The sequence below is a fragment of the Stegodyphus dumicola genome, chromosome 3, assembly GCF_044657685.1.
Source record: "Stegodyphus dumicola isolate Sdum_Otavi_A_Nest chromosome 3, ASM4465768v1".
Lineage (NCBI taxonomy): Eukaryota > Metazoa > Arthropoda > Arachnida > Araneae > Eresidae > Stegodyphus > Stegodyphus dumicola.
Window position 1 is genome coordinate 12,592,887 of NC_140770.1, and position 23,904 is coordinate 12,616,790.

A 23,904-nucleotide genomic window follows, 5' to 3' on the forward strand; every position below is an offset into this window, starting at 1 on the left:
TTATTCATGATTTAATTCGCAATAATAAAGAACACGTTAACTTTGTTTTTGCGAAGCTTAGTTTCTCTAGATTGGCAACAAATCCATTATTCTGCTACGTTTCAAATGTAAACAAATATGGCAGCTATGGTAAACAAAAAATCAGGCTTAGCTGCACTTAAACAATATTTAAATTGTTGATAAATTCTACAACTATTGCGTGGAAGTTAACTAAAGGCATAAAAACCTTAACCAGAAGATAAGAATAAAGTAACTCAATCATTTTTAAAGCAAAATGTGCAATTTACCAACATATAAGAATAAAAAAAAAAAACTGAACTCGCCGAGCCGAGTAAGAGAGTAAGCGTATATATATACATATTTATGTATACTACAACTAAAAAGGGAGGTGCACAATTATATACAATAACAGTCCTACATACAAAGTTTGAACTTTGTGAGGCTACTCGTTTTTGAGTTATGCGCGATACATACATACATACGTACAGTGTAATGTATTTTGCAGTAATTCACGAAACAGGCAAACTTCTTATTAGAATATAAATTTTATTTCTAATTCACGAAGACAGATAATTTGAAGAAATTCTTTAGTGGAAAAACTTTCATACTACTACTAGCAGATAAAAACTTCAGAACTCTAATCTTTTTTAAAACAATATCTCACGTTGCTGAGCAAGGGTTACATAAGAGAAATATGGCGTTGCCACTTCAACAATAATTATATTTATTTATTAAATAACAAGATATTACAACAGACGCAACGGAAAAATCTTTTCTGAATTCATTTCAAATAAGTTTTATAATTCGTTTGGGGAAAACAAGTCTTTGTATTCTGTTCTTACGTACAGATGTCAAGAAAAAACATCGTTAAATTGCATAATAGAGGTCAAAATGAATATTTCCGTTGAAATATGGTACCCGGAATTTTTCGGGGTAATAATACTTCTTTTACTTCGTAAAAGGAAGTAAAAAGCAGTTTTTATAATTAAAATTAGAGTTTCTGTGCAAAAATAAGCAATTCGGCCAGCAGGCAAGAAGGCAAATATTTCGATGTACAAAACATAAAGTTTCTTTTTGCCCCACTCGGCAAAAGGACACTAAAGGTGAAGAAACTGATTTAATTCACTATTCTACTAAGTTTCAAATGTAAGCAAATATGGCTGCTATATTAAGCTTAGTCGCACTTAAGCAACTTTTAAATTGTTGATAATTCTATAACTACTGCATGCAGAATAACTAAAGGCTTAAAAACCTTAACCGGAACACAAGAAGAGTATAATTCAATCACTTTTAAAGCAAAAAATCCGCAATTTACAAATTATAAGAATAAAAAAAAACTGAGCTCACCGAGTCGAGTAACAGAGTGAGCAGATATATAAAGAAATTTAGAACCAATTTTTCCAAAGTTTCTTTCTTTATATATTTACTGACCTACTTTGAGAGGCATAATGCGGGAAAATTATTGGAAGGATTATAAATTTCCTATACATGTCCTTGGTCGAAATCATGAAATCCCGATTACGGAGGTTTGTTTTAAATGACGATAATAATCATGTTTTGCCAATGTCAAATTAAAAAAAAATTGGACAAACAGCGAAATCTAACTTTTAATATGATCTCTTCGTTCCTATACTTATATTTATTTACTCGTTATAAAAAAATAAAATCCAAGAAGATTGACTCCCGTAAGACAAAAATTAAGCGTAAGCAAATTTCAAAATTTGCAATTTTTGATGTCATTTTGGACTTGCCTCGAAAGATCGTTTAACTAAATTGGAATAATTGGAAGGAATAAGCCTAAATAAAGAGAAACAAAAAATACGGCCGTAAAAAAAAAGTCATGTGATGTCTTTTTTTTTTTTTTTTTTTTTCCCCTACCACCATAGTTATGCACATGCGAATTTTTTAAATAGCGAAGTGGAACAGCACCGAGAAAAGATGCAAGTTCTTGAACGGATGAGACAGACATAAAATTTGGGCACTTCTCCCGCTTTTCTGGCGTGCCTTCGTGGTGTAGTGGTTCTGCACACTGGGCCGGTATTCCAGAGATCCGTGATTCGATTCCCGGCGAAGGCGTTTACTAATTTTTCAGTTCTCCTACTTTCAAAAAAATACCTATTGTCTCTTCACCGTATAAAATGTCAATGTACTTACCTAAATTTGCAGGCGGAAGTTTGAGGGCTATAATTTTCGTTTCAACTTGATTTCTAACTACCTTGCATTGAAACGCTCCAAAACGGTTTAATTGATCTTCCTTAGGCATAAAGAGTATTCGAGCAAATACTGGATTTCCTTGCATGAATTGTTGAGAGGATTTTGGTAACTTGGGACCCTACATCAAAATAATAAATTCGTGATTATATTTTTCAATAACAAAGGACTGAAGAAGTTTATTACTTAAATGAGTCAAAGCAGCGTACATCAATCTGTGGTCCTAGCAAATTAAAAAAAAAATTCAAATTTTATATTACGAAAAAAAGGGCATATTTTTCATTTACACATACAAGTTTCGAGAGCATTTGGGCTAAAAATATTTAAAATTAAAAACAACAAAACTTTAGAATTTCCGATACACAGTCTCGCGCGTCGGAGATAAAAATGTTTTATTCCGTTCAGAGTGTTGCCACCGATCACTTTGAAATCGTTGAGTTTCTTAATCAAAAATTCGTTAAGGTTTAAAAAATATGAAATAGATAATAAAACAAATACCAAATTCGGTCTTCCAGGTGCCCATGTTCGGGTGGAGGACTACGCTATTAGGAATTTAATGGCTGTATGTACCGTTGTTATTTCACAATGCGAGAAACGTACATAGATTTATGCAGATTCTTCATTATTTAATTTCTTTAAATATAATACCGGGCGATAAAATTTGGTGGCAACAATTTGAAAAGTGAAAAGACGTTTGTAGTGAAACGCCACAGAATGCCAAAACAAAATTAATAGCTCTTCTAGGCTAACGCCCTTTGGGCTAATAAATTGATTAATCTTTTTACCAAAATTCGTAATTGGGAGTATTTATCGTTTGATAAAAAGGATTTATGAAATCTACATCTCCATATCTTCGAATAAAATTTATATCATAGTGTCAAATAGCTGCATTTTATTTATTTATTTATTTATTTTTTTTTTTTTAGATTTTTTTCGGAGAAATATTGGCATTCTTTTTTAATCGTAGCGAAATTTAATTGTAATTTATCTTAAAATCTTGAGGATTCTTTAAGTTTTTGCCGTAATAATCCTAATTAATTTAAAGGAAATGTGCTCGCGGGAAGAGTGAAATTACTTCGGGGGCCACCAGTTTGCGACCACTATCGTATATGCTGCCCAAGGCTTAGGTCCTGGTCGCCATATATCATGTACTCATACACATAATACAGAGGCTGTTCACACATTTTTTAGACGATGTACATTGTATTCACAAAACTAAATTGCATAAAATTCTTGTGTTTTAAATGTTCTATTTGACATCCCTTATTCTGAACTATCTTTCGACACCGCAATTTCCAGGATAATAATGCCTTTTGAAGTGGCAGAAGAGATATTTTATCCCATTCCTCCCGAACAGCTTTACAGAGTCCTGTTAGGGTTTTGGGACAACGTTTGGATAATGCAGTTTTTAAAAGTCCGAAAGCACAAAAATCCATAAGTGACACATCGGGAGATTGAGTAGGGATATCAGTGAAGGGTATGGCCTCGATACCAGTTTTTTGTGTTCCATTTCTTTTAGGAAATTTACGGTGGATTTTGATGTGTCACTGCTAGATTTGTCCTGATGGAGTCTCACAAATGGGTGGCACTGTGGGTAAAGCGATGGTATTTCATTCAGAAACATTGGCGATAAAATATGTTCCTGATAGTATTTGGAGTTAATCTTGACATTTTTTTTTTTGCACTCTCTTTATTTTTAAATTGTCATGATAAGAAAAACCAGCAACAATCATGAATCCCTTAGAAAAACTTTCTTTCGATTCTTTGAACCATGTACTTAAATTTTTTCTCGCCTTTCATGATAATAAATGGCTCTTTTTCTGTTACAATCATTTAAATACACCCATGCTTCATCTATTGTGACAATTGTTTTCCATTTTTCTTTGGATAAGTGTTTCTCATATATAATTCTGCAGCGTGTCCTGCGTCGAGCGATATGCTTTGGAAGAAGACGATGCACATTGCGTTTTTTCGCTTTCTTAAGATTTAAATCAACGTTTATCATTTTGTTTACAGTGGACACCGAGCATTTCAATGATTTTGCAACTGTCCTTTGACTAGGGGGATTTTCTTTCAACATTAAACAACGTACCTTTGCAATAGTCGAAGATGTCCGTTTTTTCCTTGGATACTTGTTTGGAATTTTTGTCCCCTTTGAGGCTCGAATTTGACGTTTTTTCACTTTCTTGTTGATGATATTACCTATCGACGCTTTAGATATCACAAAACCATGACTCTCACATCGTTTTTGGATAACGGAGTAGGCATATTTCTCATCGGAAAGAGCGTAAATGTAGCTTTCGAACCACTACTTTGTTAAATTTGCCATTTTGAATACAAACAAAACTTTCAAGCCACAGACGATAATTTTGACTTTTAAAAACATAGTACAATTGCAATTACTTCTTTTGCAGCAAACGATTTTTTATTACCGCTTACCAAAATCGTCTAAAAAATGTGCGAACAGCCTCTGTATACGTGCAACAATAGCTAAGAGCACACAGCAATCCTTGTGCTCTTGGCTACGATAAATTCGTTGCCTTGTTCTCTTCCAAGTGAGATAAGTAGTAAGAAGAACAGGAAGTAGATCAGGAAATATGCCTAGTTAAAAATAAAAACTTCTTTTCAAGTACAGACGAAAAAAACCAAAAAAAAAAAAAAAAATTTACTAAATATTTATAAAACGCGAAATAAAAGTAGGCAGAAGTGGTTTAAAAATCGAGATGGCATGGTATTTCAAAGGAATTCAGAATAAATCGGACTTACCTGCCCAGTATCCAGTAATCTGGAAAACTTGATTTTTTTGTGATTGTCATCACTTAAGCACTGTATTATGGACCTCATGTTAGGCTGCAGTCTGCCCCATACATTTTGCAACGTAAAATTTTCATCAAACTGACCTGTTAAAAATTTCAAGGTTTTTTAAACAGGAGTACATACACATGCATTTTCGTTGCACTTATGAAGTTAAATATAATAAAAAAAATTTTATATGAAAGAAAAAATAATTTCTGCTTTCTGTGGTGATTTGTTGGTTATTTTTGGAATCCGGTGAGATGAAAAATTAGCAACCGCCTTCGCCAGGAATCGAACCACGGACCTCTCGAAATACCGGCCCAGTGTGCAGAACCACTGCACCACGAAGGCACGCTAGGAAAGCGGGAGAAATATCTTATAACATACCATATTTCAAAGTATTCCTTCGTCCTCGCATATTTTTCGCTCCATATTTATAGTACAAGATTCGTGTCCATAGGGGTCATTTTCGTTTTGCTAATGAATTAGGCCTTCATGGGCTCTGACGGATGAAACAGTATATCAAGCCCACCAGCGGTCGAGAGGTAAAGTCGCTGAACACTGGTAGTTGCTGTTGTCTTGCCCATATTATGTGGAACAATGGTTGCCAGAACTTGCTCCAAAGAGTGGTAGCAAAGAAAGTCTATGTAAAGAAGGAAAGGCTCCATAGACGTAATGTAAACCAGTTTGTCTTCTACGCCGCTAGAAAAAAAAGGGACAATTCCGTCGCCAAGCGATTTGGCGATGGAACCTGTTGGCGAGAATTTCCCGCTTTGTGATGTACCTGGCCGAGATTTTTCCACCTCCAGGAAATTGAGGAACAGGGGTTAAGATGAATCGTTCTTTGACTTTTCGCGATAATTTAAACTCGAATTTTCGTGCTTTTTTACTTTACTAGTTGAACTTGCATGATCCATATCGCAGTTTGATGCCTGATTTTATATCTGTCAATATGTAGGGGAAAAAAATGGAGTCACACAGCTTTAAACTTTTGATCCGTCGAACCTGGTGGAACTTCGACATCAGCTTCGAGCTTTGGCTCATTTTGGCGACAGATATTTCACGCATGCGCAGTTGTGTCCCTTTTCGTTCGGAGGGAGCCACTTCTGCTGCTGCGAAGCTTTCCTTCTTAACAATACATATTCTTTGGTGGTAACACTTCTATTCTCCCTCTCCCCCAGTTTTGAAGGAGAGCACTACGGGGGAGGGGGAATCCGGAGGTCTCCCACCCTTTCCCCTTCCACCAAATCCACACGACAGTACTTTCGGCTCGCCGCCTATTTAGAGTGCTGCCATGACGCACGGACACTACACATTTACAAACATCCATGTCTTCTCCAGGATTCGAACTCGGGGCCTTCGATACCGTAAGTAGGCTCCCTAACCACTATAACCGAGCGACAACACTGGTAGTTTAGTCTGGGACTCAAATCCCTGAGAATAGGCTGGCTGCGGCGTTTTAGTGGGTTTTTTTCCCATCTATAATATGTGTATAGGAGTTAGTTTTCCTTAGAAAGTCCCCCACGAAGGCACCTTCTCCATGGGGAGATAGCCCTAGTGTGGTTTGCAGTAATTAAATAAATCGAAACAGATGGAACAATAATAGTGCAGAGCTTCAAGAAGACGAGGATATCTAATACTTTTGATGGTTCGAGAAAATAAACGATGCAAAGATGCATCGGAGACGATTGCAACGATGGATGATTCCGACTATTTGCAAGCTGTAGCTGATCACACCAAGAGCAGATCCAGAAGCATTAAATGACTGGAAGCATACGGAGCAGCAATAAGTAATATGTGTGTGTGGGATTATGGCAAAGCCTCGAGGGCTCTCTGTCTAAGGGGAGGAATGCCTTCGTGGAGGACTTTCTAAGGTAAACTGGCTCGTATACATGTCACACATGAGGAAAACCACGAAAACACCCATGCAGCCAGACCGTCCACGGGATTCGAACCTCAGACCGAACTACCAGTGTTCAGCGACTTTACCGCTCGGCCGCTGGTGGGCCTAGCAATATGTAATAAGACAGCGCTAAAATTCAAGGCACATGGAAGTCGAAATGAAGATATTTTATTAAATATTATAATACATTCTTACTGGAATGAAAGTGGGTTCGATTCTAGGCGAACAGGCTAGCTGCGTGCGGTCCTTTTCACCTTGTGTAACGTGTACGAGCACCTTGTGTAACGTGTACGAGCACCTTGTGTAACGTATACGTACACCTTGTGTACGTATGGTGTAACGTATACGAGCCAGCATCCCTTAGCCCTCAACGAAGGTATCCCTTCCCTTAGGCAGATAGCCCTTGCATGCTTTGCCATAATTAAATAGCTCCAATACTTGATTGTAAGTTTTTTTTAAATAAATAATATTCTTGTAGCTACCGGTAGTTTATTTGAGAATACTTTTCATCTGTTTTCTTTGTAACCGTGTCCTTCGAAATAAAATTATTCCTGTAATTTTCCTTTAGCTATTTTGGTCCGATAAAATTAGTAAAAACAATCTGGATGTGAACAAACCCTACATGACTTCCTTGTATGGCTTATTAAGTTATGCTCATTTTCCCTACATTTCATTTAAACTTATTTCTTCGAATTTCATTAGAGATGTATTTCTCATTCAATTAATTCAGTTCTGACTTCGCGGCAAAGAGAAAATACATAAAATCTCAAAATATCTTCGTTAAAAATTATAGAGCATAAAACACTAAATATACAGAAAAGCATAAAACATTAAATACAGTTAAAACAGTTTTAAAAGAATTGCTGTTAAAATTAGGGTTTTTACGCGCAGAAAAAAATGCAATTCGGCCTGCAGACAAGAAGGCAGATTTCTCTGTGCACAAAACTGAAAGTTTATTTTTGGTCTCATTCGGCAAAAAGACACTGACTACAATCTTATCAGAGCTGGTGAAACCTAATAATGTGGCCTCAAGAGGCAGAAACACGCTCTGTCTTACAAACCAAAAACCTTAGCTTAAATACTCTTCTGACTGATTTGTATTTTTGGTGAGAAAACAAAAAGCAGAATTATATAGTAGAGGCTGAATTATAAATAACTAGTGAATGGAAAATAATAATACCGTACAAGTTAAGGCACCTTATAACTGTAGCAAACATACATGCCTTCATAAGGTATTTCTCCCACTTCCCAGGCGAGCCTTCGTAGTATAGTGGTTCTGCACACGGGGCCGGTATTCCAGAGGTCCGTGGTTCGATTCCCGGCGAAGGCGGTTGCATATTTTTCATTCCAATTAATCTAATGACTCTACAAGTGGCGCCTGAACTAAAAGGGTTGTGGATGATGATTCTCCGCACCAGGATTTGGCGACTAGGTCCCCTAAAACACTAGTCGCCCTTTAAAAAGGGGAGTATATAAGGTATTACTCCCACTTCCCTAGCGTGTCTTCGTGGTGTAACGGTAGCACGCTGGGCCCGTATTCCAGAGGTCCGTGGTTCGATTCCCGGCGAAGGCGGTTGCATCTGGTCACCGATTAATGTAGCCTTACTGGAAATTTTAGAAATACGGTAATAAAGTTCGAATAAATGCAACATCAAAGCAGTGTATATTTTGTGATACACATAATACATAAAAACAAAATATATTTTCGCTTGTGCACTGTTAATTAAAATAAAAAAGTTCAGTTTGAAAAAGCATTTCAAAGTCAAGTTTAAAATGCATTTCGAAAGTCATAAAAATGTTTCCCTGAGTCGTATAGAGAAACATACAGAAATATAACAGACGTGTTTAAGTTATTCACTATCCCTTTACATTTATTATAAAGTGCAATAAAAGAAAATAACAACAGAACATAAACGTGAGACTTTGCTTCTATAAATGCTGCACATAAGACACACATAAGAACATACTGATGAGATAGATGTACTATAGTGAAGCGCATCAATGAGAAACGACAACACCAGTTTTTACAATTTTGATCGTAGAAAAAATTATTTTCTCTTCAGTATCACTTGCAATAGAAAATAATGCAAAAAATCTCTTCTGTATTTACAGACACATTCACTTGAGAAATAATCAGAGTCGGTAAAAGTAGGCTAACAACAGGCCAGGCTTTTGAGGAAACACGTCCAAGTAAAGCATAAAATTAGACAACGCAATAATTTGTGTTTGGCGTAGATTTTAGTCCCAGACTATATTCATTTGGTAGGCAAACAAGTGCAGGTTTCTCTTAAATACATTCAGCAACCTTATATACATTGTCTCAGAAAAATGAAAGCCCGCTATAATTATTATTGTTTTTTTTAAGTAATAGGAGAAAAGCTTTGAAAGAAAATAATGTAGAATACTTTAAATACATATCGTATTTAAAGTATTCTCCCTTTATACCAAATAAATTTGAAAAAATTAAATAGTAATTTTAAAAAAATAACGTTTTAGGCTAAAATGGGAAAAAAAAAAAAATAACACAAAATTAATCTGATATTTTCATAATTTCTTATTAAAATCGTCTGCAATAAATAAAAAAAGATATCTTATGGTTTTAGTTTGGATAAAGATGCTAGGCAAAAATCTAAAAATCGTTTGCTTGTATAATTCGAATTTTCCTTTTAGAAAATATTCGTTATTTTAATGTTTTCTTGCGATGGTTCGGTCACGAAAGAGACCATCGTTAGAAACCCGCAGATTAGTTATGATTTGCCTCAAAAGAAAGGGAAACCTATTAAAAATTGCCTATTTACTTAATTTAAGTGATTCTACAGTTTTCGATATTTTTAAGCGTTATAAAATATAGAATCGCATTCATAACAAAAGACCTAGAAGATCATCGAAGTTATCTAATGGAATGAAAAGTTTATTCTACGGAATATAAAAAGAATCCAAGATTGAGTGCCTCTAAACTTGTTCCAGAACTTTTTGAATTATACGGAATATGTATAAATATAGAAACTGTAAGAAGAGTAATACGATCTGCAGGATATCATGAGATAGCATGGAGGTAGGAAGTAAGATGGAGTTGCCCTAAACAAGTTCCCCCGTACCCTGCTCTGAAGCACCGGCGATCCCTACGTGGTGACCAAAACATTGGGTCATTTACCATTGAGTTCAATGGGATTTGACGCGTTCGGATGAAAATATTTTGTAATGACGTCGTAAATATACATATAAATGTATATATTTTCTTTTTCTACAACACTTCAGAGTCCTAAGTATGTGAAAACAACATATTTTTAAACAACATTTCATTCTGAACGGAATTAAATGCTATACTTTTCACAGGACAGTTTTCTCAGAAGGGTTTAATTTGAATGAAGTATTTTCACAAGTTTTCGTTAATTACATTAGAAAAAAAATTAAGGTAATTCGATTTTATTCGGGTAAGGTACAAAAATTAAGATCAAAGTTTATTGTATTATTAATATTAAAATTATGCATTATTTCTTTTCTATTTATAGAGCTTCTTCCTAAAATACTTTCTTAAATATGACATGATTTTTTGGCTTCTTTTAAATGGAAAAATGTAAGTCAATTTATAATTAATGCTCTATTCGGTTCATTTAAAATTAGAAAATTATTAGGAATTAGCGAAATACTTTAAATAGTACTTGACTTTCTCTGAACATTTCTGAAAGGGAATAAAATAAGTTTTTTTAAGTATTATTTAAAACTTGTAACTGAGTTATTATAAAATGTAAGGGGAATAATTCTTTTAATTATACTTATCAGATTTTTTTTTTTACTCTTCATTTCAACAATACATATTCCAAAACTCTTTATTACGTTCTTAAGTGCGCATCTCATAGCATTTGCTTTACAATACCTTTTAACAGATTGCTTTCCAATACGAACAATTCTTGCTTAAATAGTTTTATAACGTATTTGTCAACAGGATTTCAATTTATGTTTACAATTCAATATTAAGGTTATTATATTTTTAGATAACATTTATAATCATTATAAATTAGATACATTTAATTATTAGATTTCTTCACAGTACTTTCACAGTTGTTTATAAGTGAATAAATTCTTCATTTCAAATACATTTATTAATAATTTAATGAATATTTATGTATTTTATCAAAGGCAGATACATGCTTTTTGCAATAATATGCAACAATAATATATGGATGTGAAAAAAGTTTGTTTTATTTAAAACATTTTGGCATTTGGAAAATAAAATAAAAGTAGCGAATACTCTATCAAGGGTATAGAAAGACGTATACAATTTTAAATGTACCGTAAGGTATTTTTCATTCTTTAAGCATAACATTTTTCTTGAAATCTATATTTTTGTAGTTCAACAGCTTAGAATTTTATAAAACAAATTCATAATCAAAATCGCGCTGTTGTTAGTTATCGAAAAATAACCAAGATGCGATTTTTGCGTAAATGTCACTAAACTATACAAATTGCTATTATCCATCACACTATGAATGTTTCTTTCATGCGAAAGTGTCTCTTTTTCGATTTGTATGGAATTATCGTGTGTCGAATACTATCAGAACCGTGTCAAGCGAGCTTCTGAATGTAAACAAAGAACACCCCATCTGGTGACCCAAGCTTCAAAGTAGTGCTTCACTTCTAGTGCCGACTGGCCCCTCCTTCCTTTCCTACCTCCATGTGAGATAGTAGCCAGAAAGATATTTTACACCACAGGGAAAAAAATAAAATAAATAAATAAATAAATAAATAAATAAAAATTTAAAAAAAAAAGAGAAAACTTGCTTTTGCTTTCGCAAAATCGATGAAACAAAATGCAGCCGACTACTGGAAAATGTTGTTTGCTGGTGAAAGCAAATTTAACATCTTCGACTCATCCGGACGAGCGCTGGTATGGAAAAAACCCAAAGAAGAATTTCGGAATCAAAACTTAATACCAAGTGTTAAACACAATGGAGGAGGAGTTAAGGTATGATAATCTATGGCACATTCCGTTGTTGGTAATATAGAATTTATAGATGGTATTATGGATCAGTAAAAGTACCTTTACATCTTGAAGCAAAATATGGTGGCGTCAGCACAAAAACTTAATATACGAAATAGTTTTAAATTCTACCAGGGCAATGATCCAAAGCAGACTGCCCTCAGTGTTATACTCTGGTTTATATACTCAGTGTTATACTCTATATATATGCCTTCAGTGTTATACTCAGTGTTATACTCTATATAAGCTTCCAGAAGTAATTAAAGGCTTCGTCCAATCGCCAAATCTTAATCCTATTGAACATATTTGCCAGGAACTAGAATCGAAAATTCGAAAACAGAGGGTATCTGCGCGGCAGGAGCTGAAAGCAGTGATTCAAGAAAAGTGGCGTAAATTAAGTTCAAAAATAACGAAGAAAGTTTTGGAGTCAGTGCCCAGAATATTGCAATTTATTTGCAATCTCAAACTTTGCAATTTAATTAGAAGCAAATTATTAAAATTTATTATTATTTATTAAAGAAATTTATTATTAAGAAGCAAAAGCAATGTAATTTTTTTTTTTTTTCATTTTCGGCTGTTACGAAAAGTGTCCGATTATTATTATATTTATTATTATATTATTATCTATATTTTGCCTTATTAAATAAACGATATTGATCTTCGAATTTAATTTTCATCTTTTCGAAAATGTATTTACTATAAAAAGTCTTGAATATATATATATAAACAAAATAAAAACCTTTCTTTTTGTTTTAATTTATTTTAATTTTTATATTCATTAAAGAATACAAAAATTCAAAGTTTCCGATCATTTCTGCGAGCCACTGTTCTTCGCATCTTCGGTTATTCAAAAGGCAGTCTTAAATTTATTGATGGCGTAATTTTTTAGTACAGATACATTGATATTTTGCAGTGCAATTTGAAATCATCGGGGCAAAACTCAAGTTGTAAAATAAATCCGAATGCTCTAAGCATATTGAAATGGGTACGAGACACTAGCTGCGGTTTAAATGTCATATAATATTCAAAACGCTATTTCAATGTCCACACTACTGTAAATAATGGCTGAATGACTAACTAATTATTAGATATATACGAAAGGAATGGTGTATAAAATTCTAAAACATTTATTTTTAAAACAATAATTGAAATTAGTGATACAAGACGACAGCAGGGGGGGGGGAAGTAACTCTGAAAAGTTTCAGATATTAAATTACGTCCAAAGGGGCGTTTTTTTAACATTTTGTCTGTTACCTTTATTTATTAAATGTCACGTTTTTCGCACTTAAATTATAGAATTCAGTTCAAAAGCAATATCCCAAAATAGTTTTAAATTGAGCATATCCTTTAGAATTTCCAATACACAGTCTCACGCGCTGGAGATAAAAATGTTTTTTCTGCACAAGTTGCATGGCTGGCTTTGAAATCCTTGAGTTTGTTAATCAAAAATTCGTTAAAGTTTTACAAAATATGAAACCAATAATAAAATAAATTCCAAATTTCAAATTTGGGTTTCCGGATATCCATATTCGTAGTAGGATTACGTCATTCAAAATTCGATGGCTGTATGTTTTATCACAATGCGAGAAATATGCATACATTTATGCAGATTTTTTCATTAATTAATTTCTTCCAATATAATGCAGAATTCTAACATTAGGTGGCAACAGTTTGAAAAGTGAAACGGACATTTATAGTGAATCCACGCAAAATCGCAAAACGAAAACAATAGTCCTTCAGGGACAAAGCCTCTTTGGGCTAAAAATTAGGCTTGGATTGACAAAATATCCAATTGAATCTACCTAAAAAATGTCACATGATATTTTCAAAACGAACAACAAACGAATAAAATATTAGAAAACATTCAAGAAAGAAGCTATTTGTTTTTATTTGATAAAATAATTAAGCATCTGATTGATTTTACGACATGCCTTTCCCGCTCAAAGAAGAAATTATGCGTTTAGGTAAATATATTTATTAAAAACATATTTATTAACAACTATAAAAATTTTTACATAAATGCATAGAAGGCAACGTATTATGTAAGCCTAGTTCTAATATTATAAACTTTCATGTAAATTCTTCTACGTTAACAAATTTTATCCACTCTGTATATGTAAGCCCACCAGCGGCCGAGCGGTAAAGTCGCTGAACACTGGTAGTTCGGTCTGAGGTTCGAATCCCGCGAACGGGCTGGCTGCATGGGTGTTTTCGTGGTTTTCCCCATGTGCAACGTGTATACGAGCCATTTCCCTTAGAAAGTCCTCCACGAAGGCATCCCTCCCCTTAGGCAGATAGCCCTAGTGTGCTTTGCCGTAATTAAATACACCACACCACACCACCTGTATACGTAAACCCCAGAATTACGATGACTTAAAACCTGATGAATTTTTTTAGCCATCCTGTATTTGCATCAGAAAAAAGATGCTAACGCAAAGAGCACGAAGAAGAAGATTTTGTTCGTAAACCGGTTTTATGTCTTAGATCATAATCTATTTGATTATAGAGATAGCTTAGAAACGTAGCTGATACTATTAAGAGATAGCTGACATAATACAAGTGAAATTTAATTCCAGATTTTTTACAGTTGAAATTAAATGTCACTAGCTTAGCTTAAATTTCATTTGTCGTAAAGTATACTCTTGATGACTTTTACTTCTAAGCCTTTTTCATTTAAATTGAGCTTTATATTTATAAAATCGATTTCTGTTAGAGAGCATGCACCACAAACTTTCAAACGATTATTAAAGAATTGCGAAACTAAACAAAAGCCAGACGAAGGGTGTACAGAGGCTGTTCGCACATTTCTTAGACGATTTTGGTAAGAGGTAATAAAAACTCGTTTGCTGCAAAAGAAGTAATTGCAATTGTACTATGTTTTTAAAAGTCAAAATTATCGTCTGTGGCTTGAAAGTTTTGTTTTTATTCAAAACGGCGAATTTATCAAAGCAGTGGTTCGAAGGCTACATTCACGGTCTTTCCGAAGAGAAATATGGATACTGCCTTATCCATAAACGATGTTGAGAGTCATGGTTTTGTGATATCTAAAGCATCGATAGGTCATATCATCAACAAGAAAGGAAAAAAACGTCAAATTGGAGCCTCAAGTGGGACAAAAATTCCAAACAAGTATCCAAGGAAAAAACGGACATCTTCGACTATTGCAAAGGTGCGTTGTTTCATGTTAAAAGAAAATCCCCGTAGTCAAAGGACAGTTGCAAAAGCATTAAAATGCTCGGTGTCCACTGTAAACAAAATGATAAACATTGAATTAAATCTTAAGAAAGCGAAAAAACGCAATGTGCATCGTCTTCTTCCAAAGCATATCGCTCAACGCAGGACACGCTGCAGAATTCTATATGAGAAACACTTATCCAAAGAAAAAAGGAAAACAATTGTCACAATAGATGAAGAATGAGTGTATTTAAATGATTGTAACAAAAAAGAGCCATTTATTATTATAAAAGAAGAGAAAAAATTTGAAGTACATGGTTCAAAGAATCGAAAGAAAGTTTATCTAAGGAATTCATAATTGTTGCTGGTTTTTCTTATAATGGCAAGTTAAAAATAAAGAGAGTGCAAACAAAATGTCAAGATTAACTCCAAATACTCTCAGGAACATGTTTCTGAATGAAATACCATCGCTTTACCCACAGTGCCATCCATCTGTGAGACTCCATCAGGACAAAGCTAGCAGTCATACATCAAAATCCACTGTAAATTTCCTAAAAGAAATGGAACAAAAAACTGGTATCAAGGCCATACCCTTCACTGATATCCCTACTAAATCTCCCGATGTGTCACCTATGGATTTTTGTGCTTTCGGACTTTTAAAAACTGCATTATCCAAACGTTGTTCCAAAACCCTAACAGGACTCTGAAAAGCTGTTCGGGAGGAATGGGATAGAATATCTCTTCTGCCACTTCAAAAGGCATTATTATCGTGGAAATTGCGGTGTCGAAAGATAGTTCAGAATAAGGGATGTGAAATAGAACATTTAAAACACAAGAATTTTGTGTAATTTAGTTTTGTGAATACAATATACATCGTCTAAAAAATGTGTGAACAGCCTCTGTATAAGACCCTTTTTATTCGAACACAAACTTAACAATTACCCCACTTGGGTTCAAAGCCGAGCACTTCTAGCTTAACAGAAATACATATGTTGAACAAATTCAAAAATATGGTAGATTAGCCTAACGGATCATTTAACGCGCAGGCAAGGCTCTGGTTTGTAGAAAACCGGCGAGACAATGCTGCATGTCTAGAAGCACTTAACGGCACTAAATCAAGTCGCTAATAATCATGGCACAACGTGGATTAGAATAGGCAGACACGCTCTAACAATAGCTTCCGAAACTCTTGCTTAAATAGCACATCTTTCTACCTTAATCTGAATAAACTCTGGCTAACTCATTTATATTCTGGCATGAAAAGAGATTAATAGGGAAAAGCTGACTTAAAATACACTATCAGTTAAAAATAAATAGATAAACCTCACAAGCTCAGTTTGAGATTCTCTGAAATATATCTTATAGATTAATCTAAAACCCATTCAAAGAAAACTGCATTTTACAAGTAATAGTTTTTAAAACATTTTAAATTGCTTTCGGAAACAAAATGTACCTACCTATTTTAATGATCTTATGCATACACTTTTGTGACACTGTCCATACTTTAATAATTATAAAATTCGATTATTTACATCCAAATAATATAAACAACAGAATATGCATAAAGCTTCAGTATTAGATTCTAGAAATACATATATTTCAGTTAACATATTATATCATTGTTTTAGCTACAAAACAACTTATATGACGCAGCATAGAGAATATTGCAAAACCCAATCATAACTAGATTTATCTAGCCAGAATGATGATAGACTTATTTTTTGGATATATTAAGAAAACTTTACTAAAGATACGACTTAAAATTCGAAATTAAAAGCTCTAAGATATAAAAAATGCCAAATAGTGCTTTACTGAACACTGACTATAGTATAGTATATAAGTATGTAGTGTATAAGAATATAAGATAGTATATAAGAATATAAGATATTATATAAGAATATAACTTTAAATTATGCCTTTGGGTGAGCTCAAAACCATATTTTTTTTAATATTGACTAAACTGCTAGTTAACCCTTTGACTACTAACAGGACGCTGTGCTCGTTGTACACAAATGAACACAGAGAAGAGAACAAATTTGAGTTGCCCAATGTTTTAGTGTTGAGTTATGCAAAGTTATTACCTTAGACCTAACGATGTAAGATCTATTTCATATAACAAAGTTTTCCAGAATAATATGTGGGCTTGAAAATTACATGTCAAAAAAATCCCAAATGTTAAATTTACCTTATTTATGACATATTTTGTTCACTTGGATAGAAAACGAGGTATTTTTTTTAATTCGTAGTCAAAGAGTTAGGCATTTTTGTTTAATTGCTATTGGCTCCCAATAATTTAATATTTTAAAGCATTGCTTAAATTTTTTGACGATATGTATTTAGACAGAAGGTAATTTTAGGTAAAAGTTAATTCCATTATAAATAATATTTTAAAGCATTGCTTAAATTTTTTGACGATATGTATTTAGACAGAAGGTAATTTTAGGTAAAAGTTAATTCCGAACTTTAAAACAACAAAACGATTCCTAAGTTAACCAATATTTATAAATAATTAAAACAAACAAACTAGCAAAAAAAGAATGCAAAGAAGTAGAAAATATAAGTTTGTGGATTTAAACATGTTTACTTTGATTTCTTGCAATAAAGAATCATTATGGTTGCATGAAAATTATCCTAAGCGTATGAACAGTAAAATAAGAGAAATAAAATTCTAAAAATACCAAAATTACAATATAAAAATATGTAAAGTATATAACATATTAAGTCATTTTTTTATTTATTATTAAAACTTTCTTATAAAAAAATTATCCTATGAGTATGAACAGTGAAATAATATAAATAAAGTTCTTAAAATACAAAAAATACAATATGAAAACAAAATATAAAATATAAAAATATGTAAAATATTAAGTTATCCTTTATTTATTATTAAAATACTATTAAATTTTTATTACGAAAAAATTAATTATTATTATATTATAATTTTTACGTATAAACATAGCGATAAATAATATTCGCATAATACAAAAAAAAATACATTATAAAAACAAAATATAAAAAATATGTAAAATATATAACATGTAAAACATTACCTTAACATAACATTTTATAAAAAATATAGAAAAGACAAAATATAAAAATTACGTAAAGTATAAATTATAGATATATATATATCAATTACATTAGGAGATATGTAATATAATCAATATTTCTTTAGTAAATAAATTATTATTATCTTACTTTGCAGCTATTGCGCAAGTATTAGAATAACTTGTTTTCGAACTAAGTGAATTTAAGATCATACAACATATATATATCAATTATATATATATAATATATAAAAAATATATAAAAGTAGAATTATATAAAATTGTAATATTTCATAAAATACGTTAAACGACAATGTAATTTTCCGGAGAAAAGTTCTTGACATTTTAAGAATTAAGATTAAACGTAGAATTTGAATAAAACTAACGGTTTCGCAGACGATCGGATACAAATCGCTGTTGTTCAGGAACAAAAATTTTGCATCTGCTTTTTCCTCTTCTATTTGACTTCAAGAATTAATAACAAATACAAATTGCAAATATCACACAGATTTTTTATAATAATTACAAACGAAAAAAGCTAAAGTTAGAATGAGCAAAAATAATGGTAAGAAGAGATATTTGGAAGCATTTACCAGATGTTCCGTTAAGAAATATTATCCAATAAAAGATGGCAATCAACGAATTCCAAACGACACCAGAAAACTCCATGTCAGTATGCAAAACAATATGCGAATAAATCGAATGTAGTAAAATGCTTCAGAGCATCAAGTTAAAAGTGTTAGATTGCAAAACAGGAAATACAACATATAGCTTCCTGCTGTATATATCGGAGCCTCCTCTTTTGGGGCAGGAAGTTTAGCAAGGGCTTCTCTCTGCGTATGAGAAGATAACTTTTTTTCGTAAAAAAAAGAATATTTCTGTTCTTTAAAAAAATGACCGATGCTTTATTTGAAATATAAGAAATACGTCTTAAAACTGTGAATATTTTCAGTTAAGTTATGGTTCAGAATTTTAAAAATTATACTTCATGACTTAAATAAGAATTAATAATATTATGCTTAAAACCGGAAGTGCATTTTTGTTCTTATGTCATCATAAGGTACTTCTGTGAAACGGAGTGACCGGATATCGTTAAGTGGTTCTGTTCTTTAGAACTTGAGAATAATTTTCGAGGGAAGTAACTCACTTGCAGTAATCTGTAGTTCAAAACGCAAGAACAAAAGCATCTCCGCCAGGCTCACAAGCCTCGAGCCTCAGATTTTAGGAGGATGAAGTCTTTTTGCTGTTATTCTTCACAATCCAGTCTTTCTTTCTTAAAAATAGACAGATAGTCCTCGAGTTGCTTTGCTTTAATCAACTGGGCCAATAATCTCAAAATACATGTGGGCCGAACCTACGATCTCAAACCAGCAACCGGGCAGATCGATTTTTTACACCAAAAAATAATGTTTTAACCCTTTGGGTTATATACCCCATATATCCCAATGGTTACAAAAATGATTTGTAATGTGGAAACATCATGCCTGTTTCTAATGCAATAAATAATGTCCTGAAACATGTTGCCTGTACCCACTACAATAGATAACATCTTGAAATATGCACCTGCACAACTATGTATATCGCAATGTATATCATGTAATTTAATCCCTTACTTGAGCTAATTTAACGCTGAAAGGTTAGGAGTACCGTTGATGCCGCCGCCGGTGGCAGTACTTGTAGTGCTCACTGGAGTCACAATTTCTATCACGACTCGAGGAATGATGCCAGAATGTTGTTAGTTTTCTAGTTAGTGTGTGGGGCTAATACCTGCTTGCTTAGGGTAAGTAATAGGTGGCCCCCTCTCTTCTACATAACATAACATAACATAACATATATCCCAATGGGTTACATAAGTCCCAGTAGACGTTTAAAGAAGCCTAGAGGGAATTACACGAATCATTTTACTACGTAGTTGATGTCCCACTGGTAGTAGGTATCATTCCTAACATCCCCACTACAAAATTGTATATGGTAGACCAAGATTTCTAAACTTTTTTCAGTCGCGACCCCTTTTTATCACTGAAATATTTTCGCAAACCGCAGAAACCCATAATATTTACAAAAGTTTTGTGGGATCCCATAAGTATTGCGCAAATACGACACACGAGTGAGTGAAACTGTCAATTTTTGCACTTGCACTATAATATATACTATTGCAGTTTTAGGTAACTAACTTTAATTTCTAATTTTAAGACATGGAACAACAATGTGAAAATTTTAAATAAGTAACAGACGAAACGACAGTGTCACGTGCAAAGCAAGTAAAATGAATGTTTATATTATAAAAAGAATGCGTCGATACGTTTTCGTTTTTTTTTTTTTTTTTTTTTTTTTTTTTTTCTGTAATGTCTTATCTTTATCCATTTTCAGATACATTATGTAAAATTATTTGGTATTTGTAAAATTATTTTAATAAGTCGTAAGGTTTATCATACGTTTTCTAAGAGTTAATTTTAAGTTACGGTCCTGTTCATTCTTAATTTCAGCTTACAACTTCCGGCCAGAACGTATTTTCAACATTCTTACGAAAAATTAATAAGCAGTTCTATCAGGACTAACAAGATTACAAAATTATGGATCATTTCAATCTGTTCAGCTATGAAATCCTGCAAGAAGACCGACACTTGCGCAGCTTTTGTATTAAACGAAAACCAAAATTTCCCTACATAAGATTTAAAATCGTTATTGCAACTCCATATTGTGCGGGCATTCTAGTCTTTTTCCTAATTTTTGTAGGACTACCTGCAGTTTTAGCATGGCATGTACTTGTAAATATTATATAAATAATAGTCTATTTTCCGGGGACTCGTTTCTTGAAGCACGATTGCGGCAAGTGTAAATGGAATTGGAACCAGTTGCAAGTTGTTGAATATAGGAGATCACTTACCCGTCGAAGAGCCCACTAGAAGAAGATGTCACACTTGTACCAAGGAAAAAAACCAGAGAAAGGAACTAAAGCAATTTGTGTGGCATGCACTCTACCACTATGCAAAAACTGTTTTACTTCTTAATCACACATAAGTTATGAAAATAAAAATAGATACTTTTTATTTTTTTTTTCTTTTATGTGTCAACAGTTTAGTACTAATAAGACACATATGTCCCACCATTACCCCCCAGTGGAACATATTTCAAAGCCCCTATTTTAAAATAAAATCTTTAAAAGGATGTTTTTTTAATTATTGGTGATAATTACCAAGAGTACATAAAAAAAAAATCAAGTCAGTTGAAACAAACTGGACATTGAAATTGGGACTGGAAGGGTTAAGGAAACAAATTTCTTAAAACAGATTTTAAATTTTATTTACGATGTAGTTAGTATCTTGCTATGTCAAGATGCTTGTCTCCATGTCCTGCAGACCGCGGTAGACTCTAGAGAGACTCAACGCTTTGGTTACAGCCGAAAACATGGCAGCAAAAACATCGCAGACGAAAACGTCGCGGAGAAAACAACGCAAGACGAAAACGTCGTGCTACAAAACATCGCAAAGAGAAAACATCGCAGTTCTAAAACATCGCGGTACAAAATATCGTCGTCCAAAATAAAGCGGTTCAAAAACTTCGCAGTTTAAAAACATCGTCGTCGAAAATATCGCGGTAAAAAATAAAGTATCTACAAATAATCGCATGACGATAACATCGCAGACATGCTTCTTTCAGGCTTTAATAACTGTAAATGGATATTCCCGTAATGATTTGTGAGCGCAAGATGGAAAGAAGGATAATTTTTACTTTCATATTTTTTGTTAATCAATAAATTTTTGCTGAGAAAACAAAAAGGAAACTTAAGCATAGAAAATTAATGCAACTTATAGCACTTAAGAGAATTTTAAAACGACATAGTTAACTAACAAAGGCCCATTTTTTATAAAGTTTTTACTGGTAATTTTCATGAAAGGTATAATCTATAAGTTGCATTTAATTTTCTATGCTTAAGTTTCCTTCTTACGTTTTCAGCAAAACATTTATTAGTTAATAAAAAAATGTGAAAGTAAAAATTATCCTTCTTTACATCTTGCGCTCACAAATTATTATGGGAATATCCATTTACAATTATTAAAACCTGAAAAAAGCATGTCTGCGATGTTATCGTCATGCGATGATTTGTAGATACTTTATTTTTTACCACGATATTTTCGACGACGATGTTTTTAAACTGCAAAGTTTTTGAACCGCTTTATTTTCGACGACGATATTTTGTACCGCGATGTTTTAGAACTGCGATGTTTTCTCTTTGCGATGTTTTCTCCCACGATGTTTTGTAGCACAACGTTTTCGTCTTGCGTTGTTTTCTCCGCGACGTTACTGGCGGACACCAACGCTTTAGACCAGAGTTTCTTAAACATTTTTCAGTTTCTTAAACTTTTTTAACCCTTTGGGTTATATACCCCATATATCTCAATGGACTACAAAAGTCCCAGAAGATGTTTAAAGAGACCTAGAGGGAATTACACGCATCATTTTACTACGTAGTTGATGTCCCACTAGTAGTAGGTATCATTCTAACATCTCCTTTACAAAATTGTATATGGTAAACCAAGATTTCTAAACTTTTTTCATTCGCGACCCCTTTTTATCACTGAGAATTTTTCGCGCCCCCCAGGACCCCTTAATATTTACAAACATTTTGTGGGATGGCTCAAGTATTGCGCATATTCGACACACGCTTGAGTGAAACTGTCAATTTTTTCACTTGTTGTACTATTGTTATACTATTGCAGTTTTAGGTCATTAACTTTAATTTCTAGTTTTAAGACATAGAACAATGTGAGAATTTTTAATAAGTTACAGACGAAATGACAGCGTCACGTGCAAAGCAAGGAAAATGAACGTTTCTATTATAAAAAGAATGCGTCAAAACGTTTTCGTTTTTTTCTTTGTCTGTATCTTCATCTATTTCCAGATACACCGTGTAAAAATATTTGGTGACTGTAAAATTATTGTAATAAATTAAAGAAATATAAAAACTGCTAAAATTTTTGGCGACCCCCTACTGCAGGTCCCGCGACCCACAGTTTAAGAAACCATGCTATGACTATAACAAATGCCCAAGCCATAAAAATACATTAAAATAAACTTTATATTTAACGTTTAAATGATAAAAAAAGCCTTACTTGTGCGACTGACGAACCTCAGCTACTTGCGGGTATTGAAATTAACATAAATTCCAATATAGATAACGGCTACAACACAAAATTGACAACTGAAGTTGACTCAATGTAATTAACGGCGCGTGTTCAAACGTCGGCTAGCGAGATGCTAAAGCCGGAATAGCTTTAATAGAGCTGGAGATAGTAAGTAACAGCAATTCCTGGTTACCAGACACTCTAACTCTTAAAAAATTCAAATCCTCGGCTCGAATAACCAACAATTAATTTGCATTTCGCTAAGGACTACGGAAGCATTAAGTCAAATCAAAAAACTGGCTAATTAATATAAAAGTTAACATTAACATTAATAAAATAATTGGCTAATTAACATAACATTAATAAATAATTGATTAGTTAACAGGAATTTCAAATCATAATAACTAGTTAATTAACATAAAATCTTATTTTAAGGCCTCATTTTAATTTCCTAACCAGTTACTTTAGGTTAAGTTACTTTCCTGGCTATCATCGTTTCATTTCCCTGCCAGAATATAAATTTCCAGCTTACGCGATATTAAAATTAGAGAGAAAGAACGAATTATTTAAAGGAAGGTTTTGGAGGGTGAAATGAGAGCATGTTGTGCCTGCTTGAAGGCCACGCTTGTTAACTTTTAATTTCTAGCTATTAGAATTCTGCGGCTT

At 33.0% G+C, this 23,904-nt stretch overlaps 1 protein-coding gene across 1 annotated transcript in view; it reads right to left on the reverse strand.

Annotated features, from left to right (window-relative positions):
• The window catches only part of LOC118201809 (receptor-type tyrosine-protein phosphatase mu-like), a 213,955-nt gene extending 195,108 nt beyond the window's left edge, over nucleotides 1-18,847 (reverse strand). Inside the window, exons 1-3 of the mRNA XM_085812574.1 lie at nucleotides 18,706-18,847; nucleotides 4,978-5,111; nucleotides 2,155-2,332 (exon numbers count right to left, since the gene is read on the reverse strand). Of these exons, the coding sequence (XP_085668700.1) occupies nucleotides 2,155-2,332; nucleotides 4,978-5,111; nucleotides 18,706-18,781 (388 nt within the window). The 5' untranslated portion in view covers nucleotides 18,782-18,847. The remainder of the gene's footprint in view (nucleotides 1-2,154; nucleotides 2,333-4,977; nucleotides 5,112-18,705) is intronic.
• Between the last annotated feature and the right edge of the window lie 5,057 nt (nucleotides 18,848-23,904).